Consider the following 20,681-nt stretch of genomic DNA (forward strand, 5'->3'; position numbering starts at 1 on the left):
GTCCTTTTTGACTCCATGTTCACATTATACTGTAACCCTTTACAGTTGATTCTGTGAAAATCAAAATAAAACTATTGCAGCAAAGTATGCGTGCAACTAAAAATGATCATATAGGTGATCTCCACACCTGGATAAATCATGAACCTTGTAGTCAATAACGGCCTGTATTTCTTTGTACTATACTGCCATCTAGTGGAAACAGTCCAGCAAAACCCACAGAGCTTTCCTGCCATGTTGACAGAACTACTCTGTACCTAACACATAACTTTATAGATATATTAGAAAAAACATCTATTTAAAAAAAAAAAAGAAAACACAATTAGATTTAAAAAAAAAATCCCTTATCTCTTAAAATAAAGGACATGGTCATTATTTTCATTATAACACCCTAAAATCCCAACACCACTTAAAGAAATGTTTAAATTTTGTTGTCAAACTCATAGCATCATGGATGACACTATGTAAAACCTTTTACCTTCAGGTTTGATCTGTAGTTAAATAATAAGTTAAAACATATTTTAAAAAATGAACACTGCAGTTCAGCTTAATTTCAGCCAGTTAAGTCATGTAGTGTAAGCTCATTAAATAAAGACTTACTGCGGTTGACAAATGTCTGATTTTTCATGAGAACCATATAGTAATGTGATAATGCACAGAAAATGCATTTACACAAATATTCTATAATTAAATTAATATTATGGGCAAAGATCAACCTCAAGAATGTCAGATGTGGATGACAGACTGGTGAGAGCTGAAATTTAATTTATGAACTAAAGACAGACAATGAAAGACTGAATTTGTTACCAATTGTGTAAAAGGTTTTGTTTTGTTTTTTTTTAAAAAAGAGAGAAGATCAGTGGAGTTAAATTGATATTTATTAAAACCGTCTTTTCAGACATGGCTTTCAGCTTTCTTAAATACACAATGAAATGAGGAAAGAGAAAAAAAATGTCTTAAATCATTTAATAATTTGCAGTGATAATTATAAATAAGTACCGTTGCACACACATCCTTACATACACAAACATGTTTCAGTCTTCAAGTTTGGCTGACCAAGGGTTCTCCTAAAGCAACAGATGAGTACCAGCTTGGAGTTTGAGGAGACCATGGAGAAGGACTTTCGGTTGCCTCAAAGAAGTTCTGGCAACCCATCAGGCGACTCAGGAAAGGGAAGCAGGGCTCAGCCCAGGCTGTTTTCAGCAGGGGAAGAGAACTGCTGATGGTGGAAGGAAGATTTTGAGGATCTCCTAAACCTGACTGACATGCCTTCCGTGAAAGAGGCAGAGCTGGATGACTCAGGGGAAACCTCTCTCATATCCCTGGCAGAGGTCTCTGAGGTAGTCCAAAGGCTCCTCAGTGGCAAGGTGCCAGGTGTGGATGAGATTCACCTTGAGATGGATGCTGAAGGCTCTGGACATTGTTGGACTGTCATGGCTGACACGCCTCTTCAGTGTCACATGGAAGTTGGGGACAGGGTCTTTGGACAGGCACACCAGGATGGTGGTTCCCATTTTTAATAAAGGGGACCAGAGGGTGTGCTCCAACTATTAGGGGATCACACTATTCAGCCTCCCAGGTAAAGCTTATGCCAGGGAGCTGGAAAGGAGGCTCCAGCTGATTGTCAAACCTCAGATTCAGGAAGAACAAAGCGGATTCCGTCCTGGCCGTGGAACAGTGGACCAGCTCCTCACCCTTGCAAGGATACTTGAGGGGTCATGGGAGTTTGCACATCCAGTCTACATGTGCTTTGTAGACTTCAAGAGGGCTTACAACCATGTCCCTTGGGGCACCTTGTGGGGGTTGCTACAGGAGTATGGGGCAATGGGGCCATTGCTGCAAGCCATTCAGTCTTTGTATAACTACAATGAGAGCTGTGTCTGCATTCTCGGCAGTAAGTCAGACTCAGTGGATGTTGGGCTCCACCAGGGTTGTCCATTGTCACCGATTCTGTTTGTGATTTTCATGGACAGAATCTCAAGGTGCAGCCGGGGGAAGGAGAGTGTCTGGTTTGGGGACCTCAGGATTGATGTGGTCCTGCTGGTTTCAACACACCAGCAGGCACTAGGATGGTTTTCAGCTGAATGTGAAGCAGCTGAGATGAGAGTCAGCACCTCCAAATCTGAGGCCATGGTGCCCTGTCAGAAAAAGATGGACTGCTCTCTCTGGGTTGGTTGAGTGAGTTGCTGCCCAGAGTGAAGGACTTCAAGTATCTCGTGGTATCTCTTGTTCACAAGTCAGGGTAAGATGGACAATGAGGTCGACAGGTGGATCGGTGCAGCATCAGCAGTAATGCGGGCATTGTACCAGACTCTTGTGATGAAGAAAAAGCTGAGCCAGAAGGCAAAGCTCTCAATTTACCAGTTGATCTACGTTCCAACCCCCACAGGTGGTCACAAGCTTCGGGTAGCAAGTGAAAGAATGAGATTGCAGATACAAGAGGCCAAAATGAGTGTCCTCCAGAGGGTGTCTGGGCTCAGCCTTAGAGATAGGGTGAGGAGCTCAGACATCTGGGGGGAGATTGGAGTACAGCTGCTGCTCCTTCACGCCAAAAGGATCCAGCTCAGGTGGTTTGGGCAGCTGGTTAGGATGCCTCCTGGACGCCTCCCTCTGGAGGGGTTCCACGCACCTCCAACTGGTAGGAGACCCTGGGTCAGACCCAGAACATGCCGGAGGGATTACATATCTCTTCTGGCCTGGGAGCGCCTTGGGATCCCCCAGGAGGATGTCTGGGTTTCCTTAGTCTGATGCCACCGTGACTCCATCCCGGATAAGAAAATGGATGGATGGACGGATGTTTTCAATCTAGTGTATAAAGCTTTCAGACTATTACAGGACTTTTCAATCCAAATGTTGGCACAAGTCAGATACTTGAGTTTAATATTTACAGTACAACTATTTCTACATGTTTTTAAAAAGTTGGCAGCGCCCCGAAGTGCTGGGGTGAACATGATCAAAACAATTTCAGAGAGTATACAGTACACAAAAAATGACACTATGTGAAATCACAACATGACATTCAGAGTGAGAAAGTTGAAAGCCTGAGAAATTGGATTTCTACGCAACAAACGCACAAACTTTGGTTGTTGACAAAATGCACCGACAGCTCAAGTTTTGTTACACTGCAAATGACAGTATAAAAATTCGGGGACACATTTTTGTTTTTAAATAACCTGGATATATGTTTTCAAAATCCAGTGAGTAGAAATGTAGAAATATATGTACAGAAAAAAAACATAGAAACTTGTATTCATAAGGCAGAAGTGCTTTTCCAGGGTTGTAAGTGTAGTAATGAGATGAAACATACCTCAGAGTCAAAGCTCAGCAGGTATCACCATCAAAACACCTTAAATGTGGTTATTTTTCTATCAATATAACACATCTACTGTACATACAGTATACATTCAAAGCCGTATCACCTGTCTACATAACAAAGAGACTTTATGAGTGTAAACTGAGCACTGTACGTGTTGCAAAAAATCCGACATTAAATCTTAAAGTACATGGACATTAGCAATTTTTAACAATAGCTCCTTATCTTTTCTTTGAATATTGACACAACTGAAGTAACATTTGCACCTTGTGTACATCAGTGTGCAGTGAAAGCAGCGGTAATGATTTATTTTACAGGTCCGTTAATTTTACACTTATTTCCTGAAGATTTTCTGAGTAATTTGCACTTATTTAATGGTTCATTTTTAGGACATTTCACAGAGAGGATGGTGCAATTTGATACAAAATGTAAGAAAAAACTGAAAAAGTGTTGAGCTGTTAAGTATCCCTCATTATATTTGGGTTCATACGTAGTTGTTAATTTGCAAAAAATCTTAATAAATCAGATTCTTAACAATTCTTTAACTGACATGAAATACTTGGTTTTCAGCGTGTAGTTTTGTGTGTCACACAGCAGCTACTTTTAGGAAAGTATTGAAAACCTAATACGCTAATACATCGTTTGATTTTTTTGCCAATTAACAATTTTGCATGAATCCAAAAATAATGCACTTACCAACCAAACCAACTTCATACTTATTTGTTTTTTTCTTATAATTTGTACCTAATTGCACCACCCTCTGTGTAAAATGTCCTAAAACTTAACCATTAAATACCTGCAAATTACTCATAAAATTTCCAGGAAATTAGTATAAAATTAAAGGACCAGTAAAATAAAATGTTACCAAAGCAGCAGCTGCGTCTACAAGGGATATGTCCAGCCACAACACTGTTAGTGGAGCAAGTGGAAAAGAATAAGACTTGCAATTGAAGCCTAAAACAACATTTCGGTGGATGTGTAACAGTTGTTCCTCGCTTATTTCTCGGTAGTGTTCTGTCAGATGACTCAAAAACGCAGCTGAAACACATCTGGTGTAGACAAGGCGTTAGTTAACCAGACAAAGCTAGCAGAGATAGATACAAAGAAAACACGTTTTTTTCCCCAAAAGTAGATCCTGAAGAAATTGGGCGAGATTTCTTCTCCTACATAAGACAGACATGATTATCTAAGATGTTTTTTTTTACTTCCCAAATATATTAGAAGCTGTTCCTTCACACTGTTGACAAAAAGACATTTACTTCTTTACCTATGATGAGTAATGTGTCTGTGCATATAGAGATATTACTAATATTCATGCTTCTTACCTCACTACTGACACAAATCCTACTGGCTAATCATTCAGGCAGTGATGCATTTCCTTTGTCTTAGCACCTGTACACACTGTCAATCATAAATTAGAACTAAAGACTCACATCTCATACAGTCTTTATACAGCAGAAACAGGTTCCAAGTAAATCTTCCATTCATTTTATGTCATTACTGCCAATAGTTGATGTTTCAGCGCTTTTTAAAAATAGTTTTTGACCTTTAATATGAGCTCACTACCCACAACTACAACTTCCCCACCAATCAGTGTTGGAAGATGTTGTTTCTACTCTTAGACATCTCATGGCAAAATTAGGATTGAAACTCATACGAAAAATATTAGTGATATAATGACATCAGTTAGTGACATCATCATCATTTCATTTGTAACAAGATGTGTAAGAAAACTTCAGTTGACAGTGTTAACCTGACATTAAAGTCAACAGTATGGCAATAATGTGAGATTTACTTACAGTTAGTGTAAGATTTAATGTCTGAACTTATGTTGTGAAATTCTATTATTTGCATTGTCAAAAAGAACACAGATTATTAATATTTGCCTGCTGTTAATCATATTGAAATTTGCTTGAATTGTATCGTGAACGCCAAATTAACTGATCAGATCATGACTTTACTACATTGTTGCAATGTTAAGAATCATTCATGAGAATTATATGTTACTATATCCATGAGTAAATAAATAAAACTGAATTAATTTCATTGCCAACGCTGTATGTGAACAGCAGTTAATTATTTCTTAAACAAGAGTAAAAGTCTAAAGCCACACCAGCCGTTTCATGATACTGTAATGCTTATTAAACACCAGAAAGTTTAATAATCTGCTTACTAGTGGGGCAAAATAATGGCTTGAGAGATGTTACCTAAATCAAAAGCGTTCATCTCGTGTATAGCGGGACATCTCAGATTGAAGCTTGTCAGGCTCAGCTCTGTTAGTCGTGGGTCATATTTCATCAGAGTAAGATTTATGTGTCAACTTGTGCTTTGAGCTGAATGCTAATAAATGCTAGCATACTCGTGTTTATGTAGAATTTAACATGTATACCCTGTATACACACAAGGAGGTGAATGAACTGATTTTGTTTATAGATAAAATTAATGGAAAATTTACTACAGAAACCAGAGAAAAAGTAAGCAGGCATTTTTGCGTCTGTGAGACCGGGGTCGAGTTTGGCAGACATTACGTACAGACCGCGTACTTTAACTACATCTCACAGAGCTCCTGCCTGCAGTGGAGCCACATGGAGGGAGAGGGAGAACACAGCATGGTCCTTGTCTCAGCTCATCTGCTCCAGGTAGGCAGACAGCAGGAGGCCGGGAGGCAGGAACTCCTCTTGTTTGTTCACCACTTCAGTCTGACGTGACCCATTGTAGTCGGTGCCTGAGGGTCCAAACAAACGATAGGCAGACTTTGATCACGCTCATGGGACTGCAACACGTTGAGCTGGCTTTGTAAGTGCTACTCGGCTGTATAAATAGGATTATCTAGACAGGAGAGTATTCATAGTTAATAATAAAAAAAGATCATTTTGAAAGCCTTAATCCAACTGTTTAACTGCTATAATTATGTCTCGAGGGTTTTGATGGCTTATACAATATTTTCCAAATGATTAACTGATGGTTCCTGCCTTTATTTTTACTCAAAGTGTTACCATGTATATACCAAAATGTATAAATTCATCACCTTTCTCAGTATTTTCTTATTGTCAGTGTGGAAAAGCCATGAAATTGTTCAAAATAATCCACCATGAACAGCAGGGCAACATTAACGTCTGTTAACGGGGGATTAAGTTACAAAAATGTCATTAAACAAATTTCCTTTTTAAAGATCACAGCATTTTAGTGCAGAGCTATTTTTACACAGATGGAAAATCAGACTTTAAACAGATGTTTTTCAGATGTTCAGACAGCATTTTCCATCATATTTAAGGACGCTCATTAGTTTGACACATTGGCCCAGTATGTCCAGCGTGTATTTCCACTCACTTGCAGAGACGAGGTCCATATACTGGCAGACGGCGTGAAGCAGCAGTCTCTCAAAGCTGATTCACAAACACAAACAACAAAGTCATGACTTCACACTCCTTCAGTTGCTCCTCAACAGTGTCTATTTACAGAAACAATCAACTTGATTCAAGCGGAATACTTCATTCCTGCTGGAGTGACCCAGTTTCCACCAAAGTGACACTTGTTTGCCATTTTCTCACATCTTGTTTTAATTTGGGGTGTTGTACAGTAGTTCCAGCTGCTGCGATGCGTCCATTTCCTTTCATGTAATCTAATACAAATGGATTTTCCAGTTGGGGAAACATAATTAGGTTCTATCAGCCTGAGCATTCAACCTGTATCTTTATATTATGGTGAGTCATAAAAGTCTGACTGTATGTCTGTAGAGGTTTTAACCAACCGCCTCTCTCAGCTATGTACCAAATTATGTAAAATACAGGTAATCTGGGAAACAGTAGGGGGCTTGTTTTTGTAAGCTCCTCTCCAAAGGACAGCCAACATGCCTCCACAAAATCAGAAAACTGGGACATCTTTCACCAGTGATGTTGGAGGGTAACACAGCTCAAGGACGAGGACCAAAACTTCTCAACAACAGCTTAACAGAATCAGATGTTGGATGTAAACTACGAGTTAACGTACAAAGAAAAAAAAAAGAGATATTTTAACATCCCTCTTCAGGCCTTCACGTAAGTTTTTCACGAACTCGATTTATATAATTAATGGTTTCTTTGTACCGGAAATCTGAGAATATAGAAAGAGGATTTTTTACCTGCTGGCGAGGTTGGTTGTGTAAACTGAGTGAGGTTGAGCATTGAAGAAGCTCAGAAGGTGTTCCTCAAGCACTTCCAGAGTTCCCTGTGAGGAGAATAAAACACAGCAGTGGGCGGCAGGAAGAGAAACACTATCCTGTAACCACAAAGACGTGTCTCCTTATGCATGGTAAGTGCTTGAGCAAACACTGAATGTATCGTTTTCCAGCTTTTTGGATGTAGTGCATGAGCAGATTTTCTTCTTCTTTCCTGTCATAAGCCACACTTAGATTACAGATGATTTACTGTTTGACAATAGGAGGATAAATCTGGTCTGGTCAGTATAATGTTTGCTCCACAACATCTGGTGCTGTGGCTTAGTCTGCAGAAATAATCTGAATCCTCCTGAACTGCTCATATGGGGGGATTTTAAATCTGTTTGTCATTTGCAAAACTATATTAAAAGGATAGATTCACAGTTTTAAAACAATAGTCAAGTTTCCATATGAACATTAAAACAGGTTTTGCTTGATTTAATCGTTCCTCCTGTTCATACTGGCCATTAGACTTATGATTTATCTGTCAGCTGTCCAAGTATGTCAAATAAAGTGGATATCTTCTACAGTTACAGCTTTTTTTAGTAAAAAAAATCTATCTTTGTGTCTTGAGGGAAATTGTTTTCCTGTTCAGCTGCAGTGAAATGATCATAACTAAAAGGACAGTAACTTTGAAAGATATCTGCTTTGACTAATTTGGATGGCTGAAGCTTCATATTTTTGCACACAAGGAGGACCCCCATCACTTACACTGAAAGTGTGTTCTGAAGGGATCTTTTAATGGTCAGTATGAACAGGAGGAATGATTACAGCAAGAAAAACATGTCAATGTTCATTTGGACACCTGTTTTAGACTTGAAAAATTGTGAACCCGTACTTCAAGGCATGCCACTGTTGTTCAACAAACCAAAATAGCCAATGAGATACATGTCAGCTAGGAGAAGGAAAGAGGTTTTGGTTTGAAGAACAGCTGAAATGCAGGCAAGGCTCGCTGTGAATTAATCTAGCCCTAACTGACATTATATCAGTGACAAAACGTTAAATGTTCAAGCTTGAAGAGATGACACTCACCATGGGGATTTGTTTTCGTTTCAGAGTCGCTCGCAGCCTTCGATCGATTCTCTGGAAGCAGTCCTGAGCAGTGAAGGCAGGATTTACTGTGGAGAGAAGGCTGTTAGCCAACGCAGCCTTTCAGACAAAGACAAACATTGACATTTTGACACCAGATGCTCACCATTCCTCTGGTCTTTAAGGAGCCGGTTGGCATTTTTCTTCTTGGCATCCTCCTGCTCGAGCAGAGACAACAGCCTCTCCTGCTCCTCACCAGAGCAATTCATGAAGTCATTCCAAGGCTACAACAACAAGAGAAGGAGCAATACCAGTTTGTTTAAAAAGGTTTAATAAAAACTTTATTTTATTTGTGAGCTTATATGTTTGACATCATGTCTGGATCAGAGATGCCAGACTGTCTTAAAAGCTAAGACGGTCAATAGTGCTTAGAAGGAAATAGGCAAAGCTGAACTCAAAGAGCAAAATGTAACTGCAGCTGATTCACCTCGACGTAGTTTCCGTTGGTGCAGGCTTCAGTGAAGATGGATGGGATGGCCGGATTACTGCAAACCTCCAGATCATCTTTGGAGCACTCATCCTTCTCAAGAAGATTAGCAAGGAAGCGCGCTGGTTTTCAGAAAAGGAGGGAAGAGACAGATAGAAAGTGGTGATATATACAAAACTGCAATAACAAGTTTATGAATTTTAAGTTTTTATGCTTAAGATCAACATAAAATATTATGATTTTGTAGCACTGACATTTATTGTAATGTCAGTGATTCAGTGTAAATGTTTTTTTCCTTTGTTGAATTCATATTGATGCATTGGATAAAAGCCAGGTAACCGCAGACTTAAAAGCTTTTCCTGCAACGCTCAGCCTGCGGTGGATGACAGTATCGTATAATCCAAGGATGTGAAATGAGATCTTACTGTTCTCCTGTCGGCGGAGGCTCTTCTTGCCTTTGGCTCGGGGAGTGAGGTCAGAGTTGCGGATGGCTTGATTGATAAAGAACTGCTTCTTTTTGGTGGGAGACACTCGTTTGGCGGGAGAGCTGGGCAGGGAGCTGCATTTACGCTCCTCTATCAGGCTGCGAAAACACACACAGATGTCATTTAAATCTTTTTTTAATCACACAATTATCCTTAAATCCTTGAACCTCATCAATCTGAGTTACTTCATGACATTGGATTGAAGTTTGCTTTATGTTGTAACTTTTTTTTTTAACCCCATTTTCCATCAATCTGATTTATATACTTCAGTCAGTGATTAAATTTGTTTCCAATGATGTCCAGTAAATGCAACAACCTGTGAACGTCCAGGCATATAATGCAAAGTGAAATCTTTTAGGTGCAGGCAGGTAGAAATGGTGACAATGTCAAACACAGAGAACAAGCTTTTACGCAGTATACAGGATGAGAAGAAAGAGTTTTGTTGTTGTTTATCCTTTTAATGGTCTGCACTTTTCTCAAGCATGTAGTGCTGCAACTTACAATAATTTTCATCACTGATTAATCTGTTGTTTATTTTATCGATTAATCGATTGGTCATTTCCACTATAAAATGCCTGAAATGGTGCAAAATGTTTCTTGTTTTGTCCCGACCAACAGTCCACAAAGATATTCAGTTTACTATCATTTAAATTAGTCAAAACAATTATCAAAACAGTTGAACTAGTTTGCTGTTGATTGACTAATAAAATAATAGACTAATTGTTGCAGCTGTAGAAGCATGCAGGTAAGAGAAGCGATACAGCTAGGGCTGCAACTAACGATTACTTACATTGTTGATTGATCTGCCAATTATTCTGCATTAAATCATCACATTTGAAGAGCTGAAACCAGCTAATGTTTGGCATATTTGCTCAAGAATTACTATTATTCGACTATAAAATATTGGCAGATTCATTTCCCGTTGACTGATTAATCATTGCAGCTCTAGATACAGCCCAGGAGTTTTCAAAGATAAGAAAAGCCACACTGTCCTTCACCACCAGTTCTCATGAGTGCATGTTCAGTACAAAAGTCCGAGGGTGCGGCATTTCAGAAACAATCGCTCTGTCTTATCCACAATAGCTTACTTACAGCATAACCTGCTGAATGTTGGTGCAAAAATGATGCAACTATAAATAATAACTAAGACTTGGACGGCTGAAGCTTCATATTAGCTTCAGGTAAACCTTTAAATACATTTTTGCACAGTAGGAGCCTTGTGGATTTTTGTCCCCATCACTTACATTATAAGTGCATTATGAAGGGATCTTCAAATGATCAGTATCAACAGAAGAAATGATTAAATCAAGCAAAACATGTGTCAATATTCATTTAGGCGCCATATTGATTTAAGACACACTTGAAAAATTGCGAACCCGTCCTTTAATGTGCTATAATGCCTCTGTTTAATATCTGCAGTATTTATAACTGGATCGTAGCAAGAAGGGGCATCCTGCAGCAGCCTCAGATGTAGGTCAGTGGGTTGGTGGGCTCTGTTTAGGATCCGCCTCTGCATGTTTACTGCCAACTTGCTCAGCTGATGCAATTTTTAGCCTGTGCCCTGCAGGTTAGCACCACTACAGCAGGGTGGTTTGAGCAACATAATGTAACTGGGTTAGTTAAAGGTTTGTCAAAGGACACATTGCCAAACTTCATGTATAAACCAGGCATTAATACAGGTTTTACGGGTTTTAATTTAACTATAAGCAAAATGTTCCTCACACTCAGCTTCCTTATCTGTCTCACTTCTATAACCTAATCTTTTCATATTGACAAGGAACCAGGAAATCTGTACAAAATATGAATAATTTGGGGAAACACCCAGAGCACCGTTTTCAGCTCGTTTGTTGGTAGAAAGGTGATTTAATTGGATGACAGCAAAAACACAACAAACATGTCAGCTAGTTAGCAGCTAAAAAGCTAACGAGGACGGCAGCTTTAACTCGGTAACCTGGTAAAATCTCAACATTTAACCTGAACCAAATTATCAACCATGAATTTGTCGACTTTTGTTGATTAGCGAGTAAGCTGATGGGATTTATGTTGAGCTTAAAAGGGCTACAACTCCTGACGTAAAGCTAAACAAGCTGTTTAAATGGAGTTGTGAGCTAATTTGATGCTAACCGTTAAGTTAAGAGACTCGTAATTTTCACTCACATATAATCCTGTTCTTCATTGTTATCTGTCAAAACGACCATCTTATTCAAGTAAAACAAACCACAAGAACCCGCGTTGTGGCTTTTTTCTTTTACAAAACGTGTCAAAAATAACAACAGTTGTAACGATAAATAAAAGTTAAAACGGTTTAGCAGCTTCTTTTGTTAGCAGCTCCTCTGCTGACCCTCCCAGCGTCGGCAAAGACCAGTGGAGAAGTAAGAGCTCTCACTCTGTGTCTAAAACAAGACCTCAACGTCTCATCACGTCACCACGTAAGCGTGTTGCATCGACCAATGAAAAAAAAGAATCGAGAACGCATCTTATTATTACTACTATCTCCATTATTACTTAGTACATAACTATCAACATTGAAAATAAAGGTGATTTTCTGGTGTTACACTGTATTTGGTGACCCATCAGATTTTGTGACCTTGCAGTGTTGGAAGAATTACTCCTTTACTTAAATAAAAGTATGTGCTATATTAAATATATTTTGACAAAGTACATCATTAATGAGTCAATGCATAAGTAGCATTTTAATATATCACTAACAGCCCGATTTTCTGCTAAATTAGTGATCTAAGTAAATTTATCTGGTAATACTTCTATACTTTTACTTAGGTAGGATTTTTATTTGTCATGAAGTATTTTTATATTATTTTACTTAAGTAGTAAATGAGTAGTACTTATTCAAATAATGCAGGTCACAGAATCTGATGGGTCACCAAATACAGTGTAACACCAGGACTCCACCTGACCATAATTTTTACATTATGAAAAGAGTTTCCTCTAATCAGTCACTACAAGGAGACTAATGTTAATGATTATGAGTAATTTCCCTCATTTGTCAGAGTTTAGTTGTGTAAAGCCAACCTGATACAAATGTGCATAACTGGAGTGTGATTTGTTTTTTAACTCCTGGGTGATTCATCTCTCTAAAAGATATCCTTTGGCACACCTCATCAGCAAATAGTCGCTGTCATAACTTACAAAATAAAGCCACTTCTACCTCCATCACCTGCAAAATCAAGCAGCTTTGAGTGTTTTCAGCTCAGACATGAGCCCTTTTTATCCCTGATTTGAAACGACTGTTTCCAGTCATCAGGAATGAAAGTTTGTGTGCATGTTACCATAACAGCCAGTTTAATAGGTCTGCCACGTAGTCATCTAATTGTTCTGAGGCTTTCTCACTACTGCTGCAGAGAAAAGGAGCCGAGACGCAAGTAAAAAAGCTCTGTGGAGTTTGGACAACATTTTATTTCTTAAGAGGCTGTTTTGAGAGATGTTTGGACAAATCCAGAGAAGAATCACAAAGGTGAATTTATACAAATTTTGGAATGTGGAAAGAAAAGAAGACAAGAGCAGAAAAACTAGGAAAACATGAACCAGACACATGTCCGATGATTGTGGGTGAAATGATGATATCAGCTCCCAGGATGAGGACTGTAAAGTCAAAAGAGCAGATTAAACTTACCACATCGAACAGCAGATCCACTACAGGCAAGGTTACTACTACATGTGAAAAATCAGGGAATATAATGAGGCTTTGTGTCAACTTGATGCCTGTTTTGGCCTCAGCTAAGGAGCCTGTGGAGGAGGAGGAGAAAGAAGAGGAGAATACCTGTATGAATGGAAAGGAACCAGAAACCAGCAGCAAAAATAAATTGGCTGAAGAGATACATGCTGATCCAAATGTCTCTCACACAGGATTAACTTTGGACAGAACCACAGAAACCAAACAACCATTGAGTCCTCGGTTTGTTCTGCCACCGATAACTCAACCTAAACCACCTCCCGAGTGTCGTGATTGTCAAAAGACTAAGAACTGCCAGACACTCTTACCTCCCATCAGTTTATCTGAGCAAACTACAATCATCTCTCCAAACATGATGGCTAAAGGCTGTGGAGGTGACCGACCAGTTGCTGGACAAGCATCAGACAGCAGGCCCTGGATAGACAATCCTCTGTCCTCTAAAAGTGTGAGTTAACAGACACATCACTGTGCCTGCTCCTTAAAGGATAAGTCCACAATTTTTCAAGTTTGTCTTAAAACAACAGTCAGGTGCCCATATGAACACTGAAAGAGGTTTTCCTTGCTGTAATCATTTCTCCTGTTCATACTGGCTGTTAAAAGATCCCCTTCAAATGTTTATATGAGGCTTCAGCAGTCTGAGTTAGTCATATCAAGGGGATATCTGCCACATTTACAGTCTTTTTAGCATCAAATTCCCTCTTTGTGTTTCCTCGGACACTGTTTCCCTGTTGAGCTGTGGTGGAAATATAATAACAAAAAGAAGGACTTTGGCACTAAAAAGACTGTAACATTGAAAGATATCTTCTTGATTTGACTCATTTGGACGGCTGAAGCTTCATATTAGCTTCAGATAAACTTTAAATACATTTTTGCACAGGAAACGGCATGTGGATTTTGTCCCCCATCAGTTTTAAGTGCATTATGAAGGGATCTTATGATGGTTAGTATGAACAGGAGGAATGATTATGGCAAGAAAAACGTGTTTCACTGTTCATTTCCTTACTGACTTGGAACTACTGACTTTTAAAATCCTGAGATAACAAAATGCTGCTACTCAGGTAGAAATAGTTCAGTTTCAGTAAAAGGGGAATTAAAGAAATTTGGATTTATATGAACCTTCATCAGCAACTTCAAAGAACTGCATCATCATCACACACAAGCCTGACACAGCGACCTGAGATTGAGACGACACGATTGAGTCACAATTTTGCACAAGAGATGTTTTAAAAGCCAGAAATTGCAGCAACTTCCTGAGCAGTGATTGATTTACTGGCATTGTTTAGAAACTATACGTATGAACCTTGCCACATACAGCATGTACACATCATCTTTCCTATTGCCACTTTGCATTAGTCAGAGTAAACAAAAAGACACTATGAGACATTAAACAGACAGTTTTCACCTTTTAAATTCTCCAAATGTCAAAGGTGGTGAAAATAATACGATACGCTCATTATTACATTTGCAAATTCTTGCAAAATCAAGAAAATTTGGTACAAAATGAAATTTAAAGAGTAAATACATAACACATTATTAAGGCAAAACCTGATGTACATACTTTAAGAAAAGGAAGTGTAATATCTTAGAGGATATAAAGCTTTTTTTAAAAAGATACTCAGACACAAAACACACAACAAAAAACACTAAAATCAATAGTTTTATAGTTTAGAGCAATTTAACAAACATGATTCAGAAAAATTAGATTAAAATCAATGTTAAAGAAATGAGTTTTTAAATAAAATCTACTCTGCTGCAGCATCTGGGTCTATCTTCAAACTATTTTGGCTTTTATAAGAGTTCATTGTCTGACCCTACCCCCTACCCTCTTTCCTTTTTGCAGCGGTCTGCGGAGTTTCGTCTTCCTGACATCTCCTTGTCCAGTCTGGAGGCTCTGCTGCAGACGGTCACACAGAAACTGGGGAGGAAACGTGGAGGCGGTGACGGAAGACCACAGAGACGCTTCCAGTCTGACCACCTCCTCATGGTCGAACACTGTCTCAGTGAGAGGAGGGTCGGGCAGCAGACTGAACGCTGCGCTGAGGAGGGAAAACTGAAAAAAATGTATGTTTTTGGTGGTTCTGAGGAGAATTTGGCAAAATGTTTTATTTTCCCTCAAGTGCAAACAGGGAACGTGGAATTTCATATATCATATAATACGATTTATAGTTTTTTTAAAACTATAATTTGCACATTTTATAATTTAACTGTTTGCTTTTTAAGATTTCTTTATGCTGCTGACACTAATTTTACCATTTCCTGATGACCAAGTATGTATATTTTAAGATATTGACTGTTTAAAATACAAAAATACAAAATTGAATGAAATCAATTATTGAAGTGTTTTTGCTTGATGTATATATTTTTGCAGAACAACTAATTGGTTTATTGTTCTGGATAAGAGCATTTTCTAAGAGCTCATCTGGATAATTGAGACAAATCTTCACAGTCATGAATAACGTCAGTGTAAAGAAAACCTTTACATGTGTCTTCTGTCTTTACTTTAAACAGTCCAGCAGTATCAGGCACATCAGCGGGAGGATGGAGTGTCAACAAGCGGCGGAGCGTCCCTCCTCTCTGCTTCGCACCGAAACCAACGCTCATCCTCACTATGACCAAGAAAAATCTCCTGACTCCCAACACGCTTCAGTGACTCGTCAAAAGACAACAAACTGGACTCACAGTAATTTTAAAAAGGACAAAACATTCACAGCAGACGTAACGTATACCCATGTTCTCTTTACTAGCATATTTTCAGTATACAGTGTACATCTAATGTTCAAGTAGAACAGTTCAAGCATAATACCTTAAAAGTACATTCAGTAGTAAAGACTTCACTCCAAAATGAGACATCCAACATAATTTGATTACATTTTTTGTTTCAGACTTTAAGTTGTGTTGTTTCAGCCTTTTTCAAGCCAGCTGAGTCTTTTAAAATTATATTTCCACATATTAAATTGGAGTATTTTAACACAGCAGTTTACATTTTGGAGTGAAACCGTTCTGTTTATCTCATGCCTATACTGTAGTTACATCATGTAACACTTCTGAATATGTAACAGTGCATTACAGTGCAGTCAAAACCAGCTTTGGACATTCATTTGGCTATTTTTTTTTTTTTTTTGGTTTGAAAAGAAATAAATATCCAGTTTTTTTGATTAAAAGAAACATTTAACAAATAAAAAAATAGTTAAAAGTTGACCAAAGGCATTGTTGTTGTTGTGTCTGGTGTTTACAGCTCAGACTGAACATAATAATTAATTCTCCATTTCAAGTGGACAAAACAATGTTGTTGCAGACCTTCATTATTTTATTGATCAAATTTGAAAATTTGGCATAATGTTAAAGAATCTGAAATGTCTACAACACAGAGTCCCACCCGTGTACCAGGACTTCAGAGCTTATCCAATAATTTAATATTTTTCAAATATTTCATTATCTTTTCTAAGAATTTCTCTACATGTGATCTACGTATATGTAGAAACAAAATTCATGATCTCATTCTTAAATAACAAAAATGACAGTAAATACCAGCCAGGTGTGTTTTTTTTTCACCCCTCATTTGAACAGTGATATTGTCACCAAATGACAGATCACAGAAAATAAAAAAAAGTTTTTAAAAATACGTTAACATGTATAGACAAAATAATGATTTATAAAACGATAAAAGTTGTAAAGATCATCATTAAATATTTAAGAGGTATTCAATAATAAATTGTGTCTCCACTTAAGAGATACTGTATATTATTCTGGAACAACCCCTCAAATACTTTCTGATGTATAAAATCAGCTCAATAATGACATGTAACAAGTACTCGAGTTACTATTTGAGTGCGTGCAGCATTTTCTTTTTTAAAGTGCTTTTCTGCAAAATAAAGATAAGATTGCGAGAGGTCTAATGATTGAACCCTGAGGAACGCCACTCTTTGTTTTGAACCTATAAATATTATTTGAGGATACATAAACTATAACTTTGTAGTGATGAGACTGACACAGAAAGAAAAAGACAGTGTAGAGACACTGTAAAGCTACCGATCAGTTTACGGGTGAACAAGGCACCAAAACCACATTAGGAAGCATTAACTTTTGGTTCTTTCTTCAGAGGAGGTAAAGAGACATATTTACCTCTACAGAGTCAGTTTCACCTTAACAATATCACTTTCAATGTCCATCTTTTCCACTTTTTCTCCACTTTTTTTTGACTCCAAAAAATGGACTGTTCTACGTTGCATATGGAAGTCGCTGCCAGATTTGAGTAACATTCAACTGAATAGAAACAAAGTGATAAAAAGCTTTTAGCTGTAGTTGGTCCTTTCAACCTGAATCTTCTGCTCGTGCTGCACACGTCCACTTCACAGCGAGCTGTCCTGTGTGTTGGTGCCGACTACAAAGAGTGCAGAAGGATCTTTGCTGGAGCTCTCTCCTCTGTGTTTGGACCCACTGGGTTTACTGGTTTCTCCCTGAGCGCCACTGCTGTTTGAGCCGCTGCTGCTCCTCCGACTCATCTTCTCTGGCTGAGGTATTCTGCTCATCGCTGTACCGCTGCTTTTCTCTCTGTTGCCTTCTTTAGACTTACCTTTACTAGTTTTAGCCTGTTTTGATTTACCCTCTTTTGGTTTGCTGTCAGGTGATTTCCCAGGTGTCAGGTGATGCTGCTGCTGCGGAGGCTTGCTGGGCTGGAGGGGTGTGATTGACGGCTGTGCTTGGACAGTGGGAGGGTTAAACCGGTTGAGCAGGGCAGCCATGTTGGTCTGTACTGTCCCGTTGCTGATGAGCACCTCTGTGAGGCGATCGTCATCAGTCTGCTCTTTGGCAAAGTTGACAAACACCTACAAAAATCAAGTAGCTTTAATGTCACAGGAATTATTTGAATAGTTCATATTAGCTTGGTCATCTTTTGAGAAAATGAAAGTCAACCATCCATCACTTTCTTTCTGATAACAGATCTAAGTATGCATGATAACTAATCTTGATCTGCATGTTTGGGATAGGCGTGTTCAAGATTGTAACAAACTACAGCACATTATAAAGACAGTGAGTAAGACCATCAGAATCGAGCAGACATCAGCAGAACAGCTTTGTAATGGCATCATTTTAAACCGGGTATTTGGCATCTTGAATGACCAGCTCATCCGCTCTAACAGAAGTTATCAAAACTACAAGTTTTAAGCGATCCTTTGTTCCAGCTGCTATCTAGGTGTCTAACACCTGCAGCTGTCTGTGCAATCTGTAATGACAGCTAGCAACACTACTGCACTGTTTATCTTTAGTTTTATGGTATACATTTGTATATATGTGATTTTTTTTAACTTAATGTTTTATTTCTTGGTAACAATAGCAAAACTCTTGTGTGTAAGGTGTGTGTTAGTAGATCACAGACGGGTGTTTTTATTTAGGGAGGATGGGTAGCTATCCAGTCAACATACTGGTTGAACCACAGTGCGACGATGACGTGCATCTTTTCTGTTTTCCTGTATTTTCTGCACTGTATTAAGAGATCTAATTTAAGCCTGTTATGAAAGAAAACATCCCCGGACTGACTGACACATTCTATTAAAAGAATATCCAAGATCATTTCACCAGTTTTACAGAAATATTCATTAGTTAACACGCTTGAGAGATTTAAATGCTCTCCTCCAAGTTGCATCCTTCTCCTCACCTGGTCCAGAGTGGTCTGTGAGACAGAGAAGTCAATGATGCCCAGATCCTCATAGTTATTGGCCAGAACATTGAAGACACGAGCCAGGCAGCAGGCGTGTGAGGGCAGCTGGTACTGCAGCACGTTCTGGTGGCGCTCCTTCAGGTCGATGCTGGGGAAGGAGCTCTTCATGTAGGTGTTGATGGGGCAGGAGTCCGGGTCCGTTTTAGTGTCCGCCAGATGGAGGATGATGGTGTAGCCGTCACCAAACCTAAACAATGACAGACAGAAAGAAACATTATTTAAGGTTTAATATATCATATTATCATTACTGTTCATAATATATCATTACTATTTATTGGAATTGGATTAAATAAAAAAGAATATGTAACTACTAACACAATACAGAAACAAGTTAATCTCATGCGCTTCTACAAGATCATAACAAAAGTTATTCTACACAAGAAGATACAGATACTCATACACGTCATACAGTTGCTTTGTGAGGCTCTTGAATGTCGACGCTGTTACTTTTAATTGCCTGACTGTGTTGGTCTGAAGTGAAAATGCATCAGCCAGTCAGCCTCATGATATGTGTTCTTCTGAGATGGATGGTGCTACATTTTAGTGCAGAGTGATATACGCAGTTTACTGTGTGCAGCTTACACCAGGGATATTTGAACCAGTTGAGGATCTGGTTTTACATTTTTTGAACAAAATGTTCTTATAACATATGAAATCAAAAACTCTACAGCTTATATTCTCCTCACAGTGATTCTATTTCTTTGGATCACTTTGAAAATACTTTGTGTTTGACAGAAAGATTTGATGGTTCCAGGTTCTTAAATGTGAGAATTTACTGCTTTTCTTGGTCCTGTATGATACTAAATTAAATATGTTTGGGGTTTTGGATGATTTATTGGACAAAGTAAGACATTTAATGGTGCTTCTATGATGTTGTGGTGGACATTCTTCATTGTTTTCTGATGTTTTATAGATCAAACAAATAATTACTTAATCAATAATGAAAATAATTGTTGGTTGCAGCCCTATTTGACTTATAATTATGATAAGAATCAAAATAACAGGTTATTTTCACATGTTGATGGATCAATTTGATATTCAAATGGGAACATTTTATTAAAAATGAGAACTGGATGGGCCACTTCACAGAAAAAAGCAAGATCCCAAAATGCGTTAGTATGGGCATATGGAAAATATATTACATCAAAGTATGTAATTTTATATTGTGATATCAATGTTTGATATATGATATAACACATTTTCTGGAAAATAAATTGAATAACTGTTAATGGATAAAATTATTTGGCAGGAATGTCTGTTTCATACAAATCCAGAAAATGAACAAATCAAAGAACTTTCTCACATTGATGCAAAAATCATATAAAAATCCAATATTGCTATAAAACAATCCTCCTCCTTGTGGTAAATACTACAGTATTAACAGTAAGGAAAAATTTACAACTGTTGACAAACCATAAATAATTGAAATTAAAATTAAATGACTTTTAGCTGGTTGAGATTCCTGACAGATAAGAGAATCACGTGTGAAAGCTTTTAGTTTAATGGCATTGATGATGATGATGATGATGATGATGACGACTTGCACATAAATTGAGTCAGATACTGCGGGAACAAACAATGTAAGTGTCCTCATTTGCTCTCTTTGGTAATTTCTCTCTTCCAGACATCTCGTGACTGTAAACCTCAAGTGACTCAATCAAATGGCTTCTTCATAGATCTCGTCACCTCAGTGGAGACGCTGAACTCAAGAAAGCAAACTTTGTTTCTGCCCAGTGTTAATTCAGTATTTGACACAGATGAGGAA

General features: G+C 38.2%; 3 protein-coding genes across 4 annotated transcripts in view; 1 reads left to right on the plus strand and 2 right to left on the minus strand.

The window, feature by feature from the left end:
• Nucleotides 1-949: 949 nt before the first annotated feature.
• r3hdm4 (R3H domain containing 4) lies at nt 950-11,883 on the minus strand. The gene is made up of 8 exons (XM_067596637.1): nt 11,664-11,883; nt 9,447-9,604; nt 9,022-9,143; nt 8,701-8,818; nt 8,538-8,623; nt 7,431-7,516; nt 6,641-6,696; nt 950-6,035 (listed from the first exon to the last, which is right to left on the minus strand). The coding sequence occupies exons 1-8, from the start codon at nt 11,702-11,704 to the stop codon at nt 5,932-5,934; spliced, it is 771 nt and encodes a 256-aa protein (XP_067452738.1). The 5' UTR covers nt 11,705-11,883; the 3' UTR covers nt 950-5,931.
• A 580-nt stretch (nt 11,884-12,463) lies between these two features.
• On the plus strand, nt 12,464-15,847 carry LOC137187608 (uncharacterized). The gene is made up of 3 exons (XM_067596636.1): nt 12,464-13,642; nt 15,038-15,258; nt 15,706-15,847. Exons 1-3 carry the CDS (start codon nt 13,001-13,003, stop codon nt 15,845-15,847), a joined length of 1,005 nt encoding a protein of 334 aa, XP_067452737.1. The 5' UTR covers nt 12,464-13,000.
• A 66-nt stretch (nt 15,848-15,913) lies between these two features.
• abca7 (ATP-binding cassette, sub-family A (ABC1), member 7) overlaps nt 15,914-20,681 on the minus strand; it is a 34,921-nt gene continuing 30,153 nt past the window's right edge. For both annotated transcript variants that reach the window (XM_067596635.1, XM_067596634.1), the window contains 2 exons: nt 18,854-19,103; nt 15,914-18,023 (listed from right to left, as the gene is read on the minus strand). In XM_067596635.1, coding sequence (XP_067452736.1) covers nt 17,547-18,023; nt 18,854-19,103 — 727 coding nt within the window. In that variant the 3' untranslated portion in view covers nt 15,914-17,546. The remainder of the gene's footprint in view (nt 18,024-18,853; nt 19,104-20,681) is intronic.

This window comes from Thunnus thynnus, chromosome 8 (assembly GCF_963924715.1).
Source record: "Thunnus thynnus chromosome 8, fThuThy2.1, whole genome shotgun sequence".
Lineage (NCBI taxonomy): Eukaryota > Metazoa > Chordata > Actinopteri > Scombriformes > Scombridae > Thunnus > Thunnus thynnus.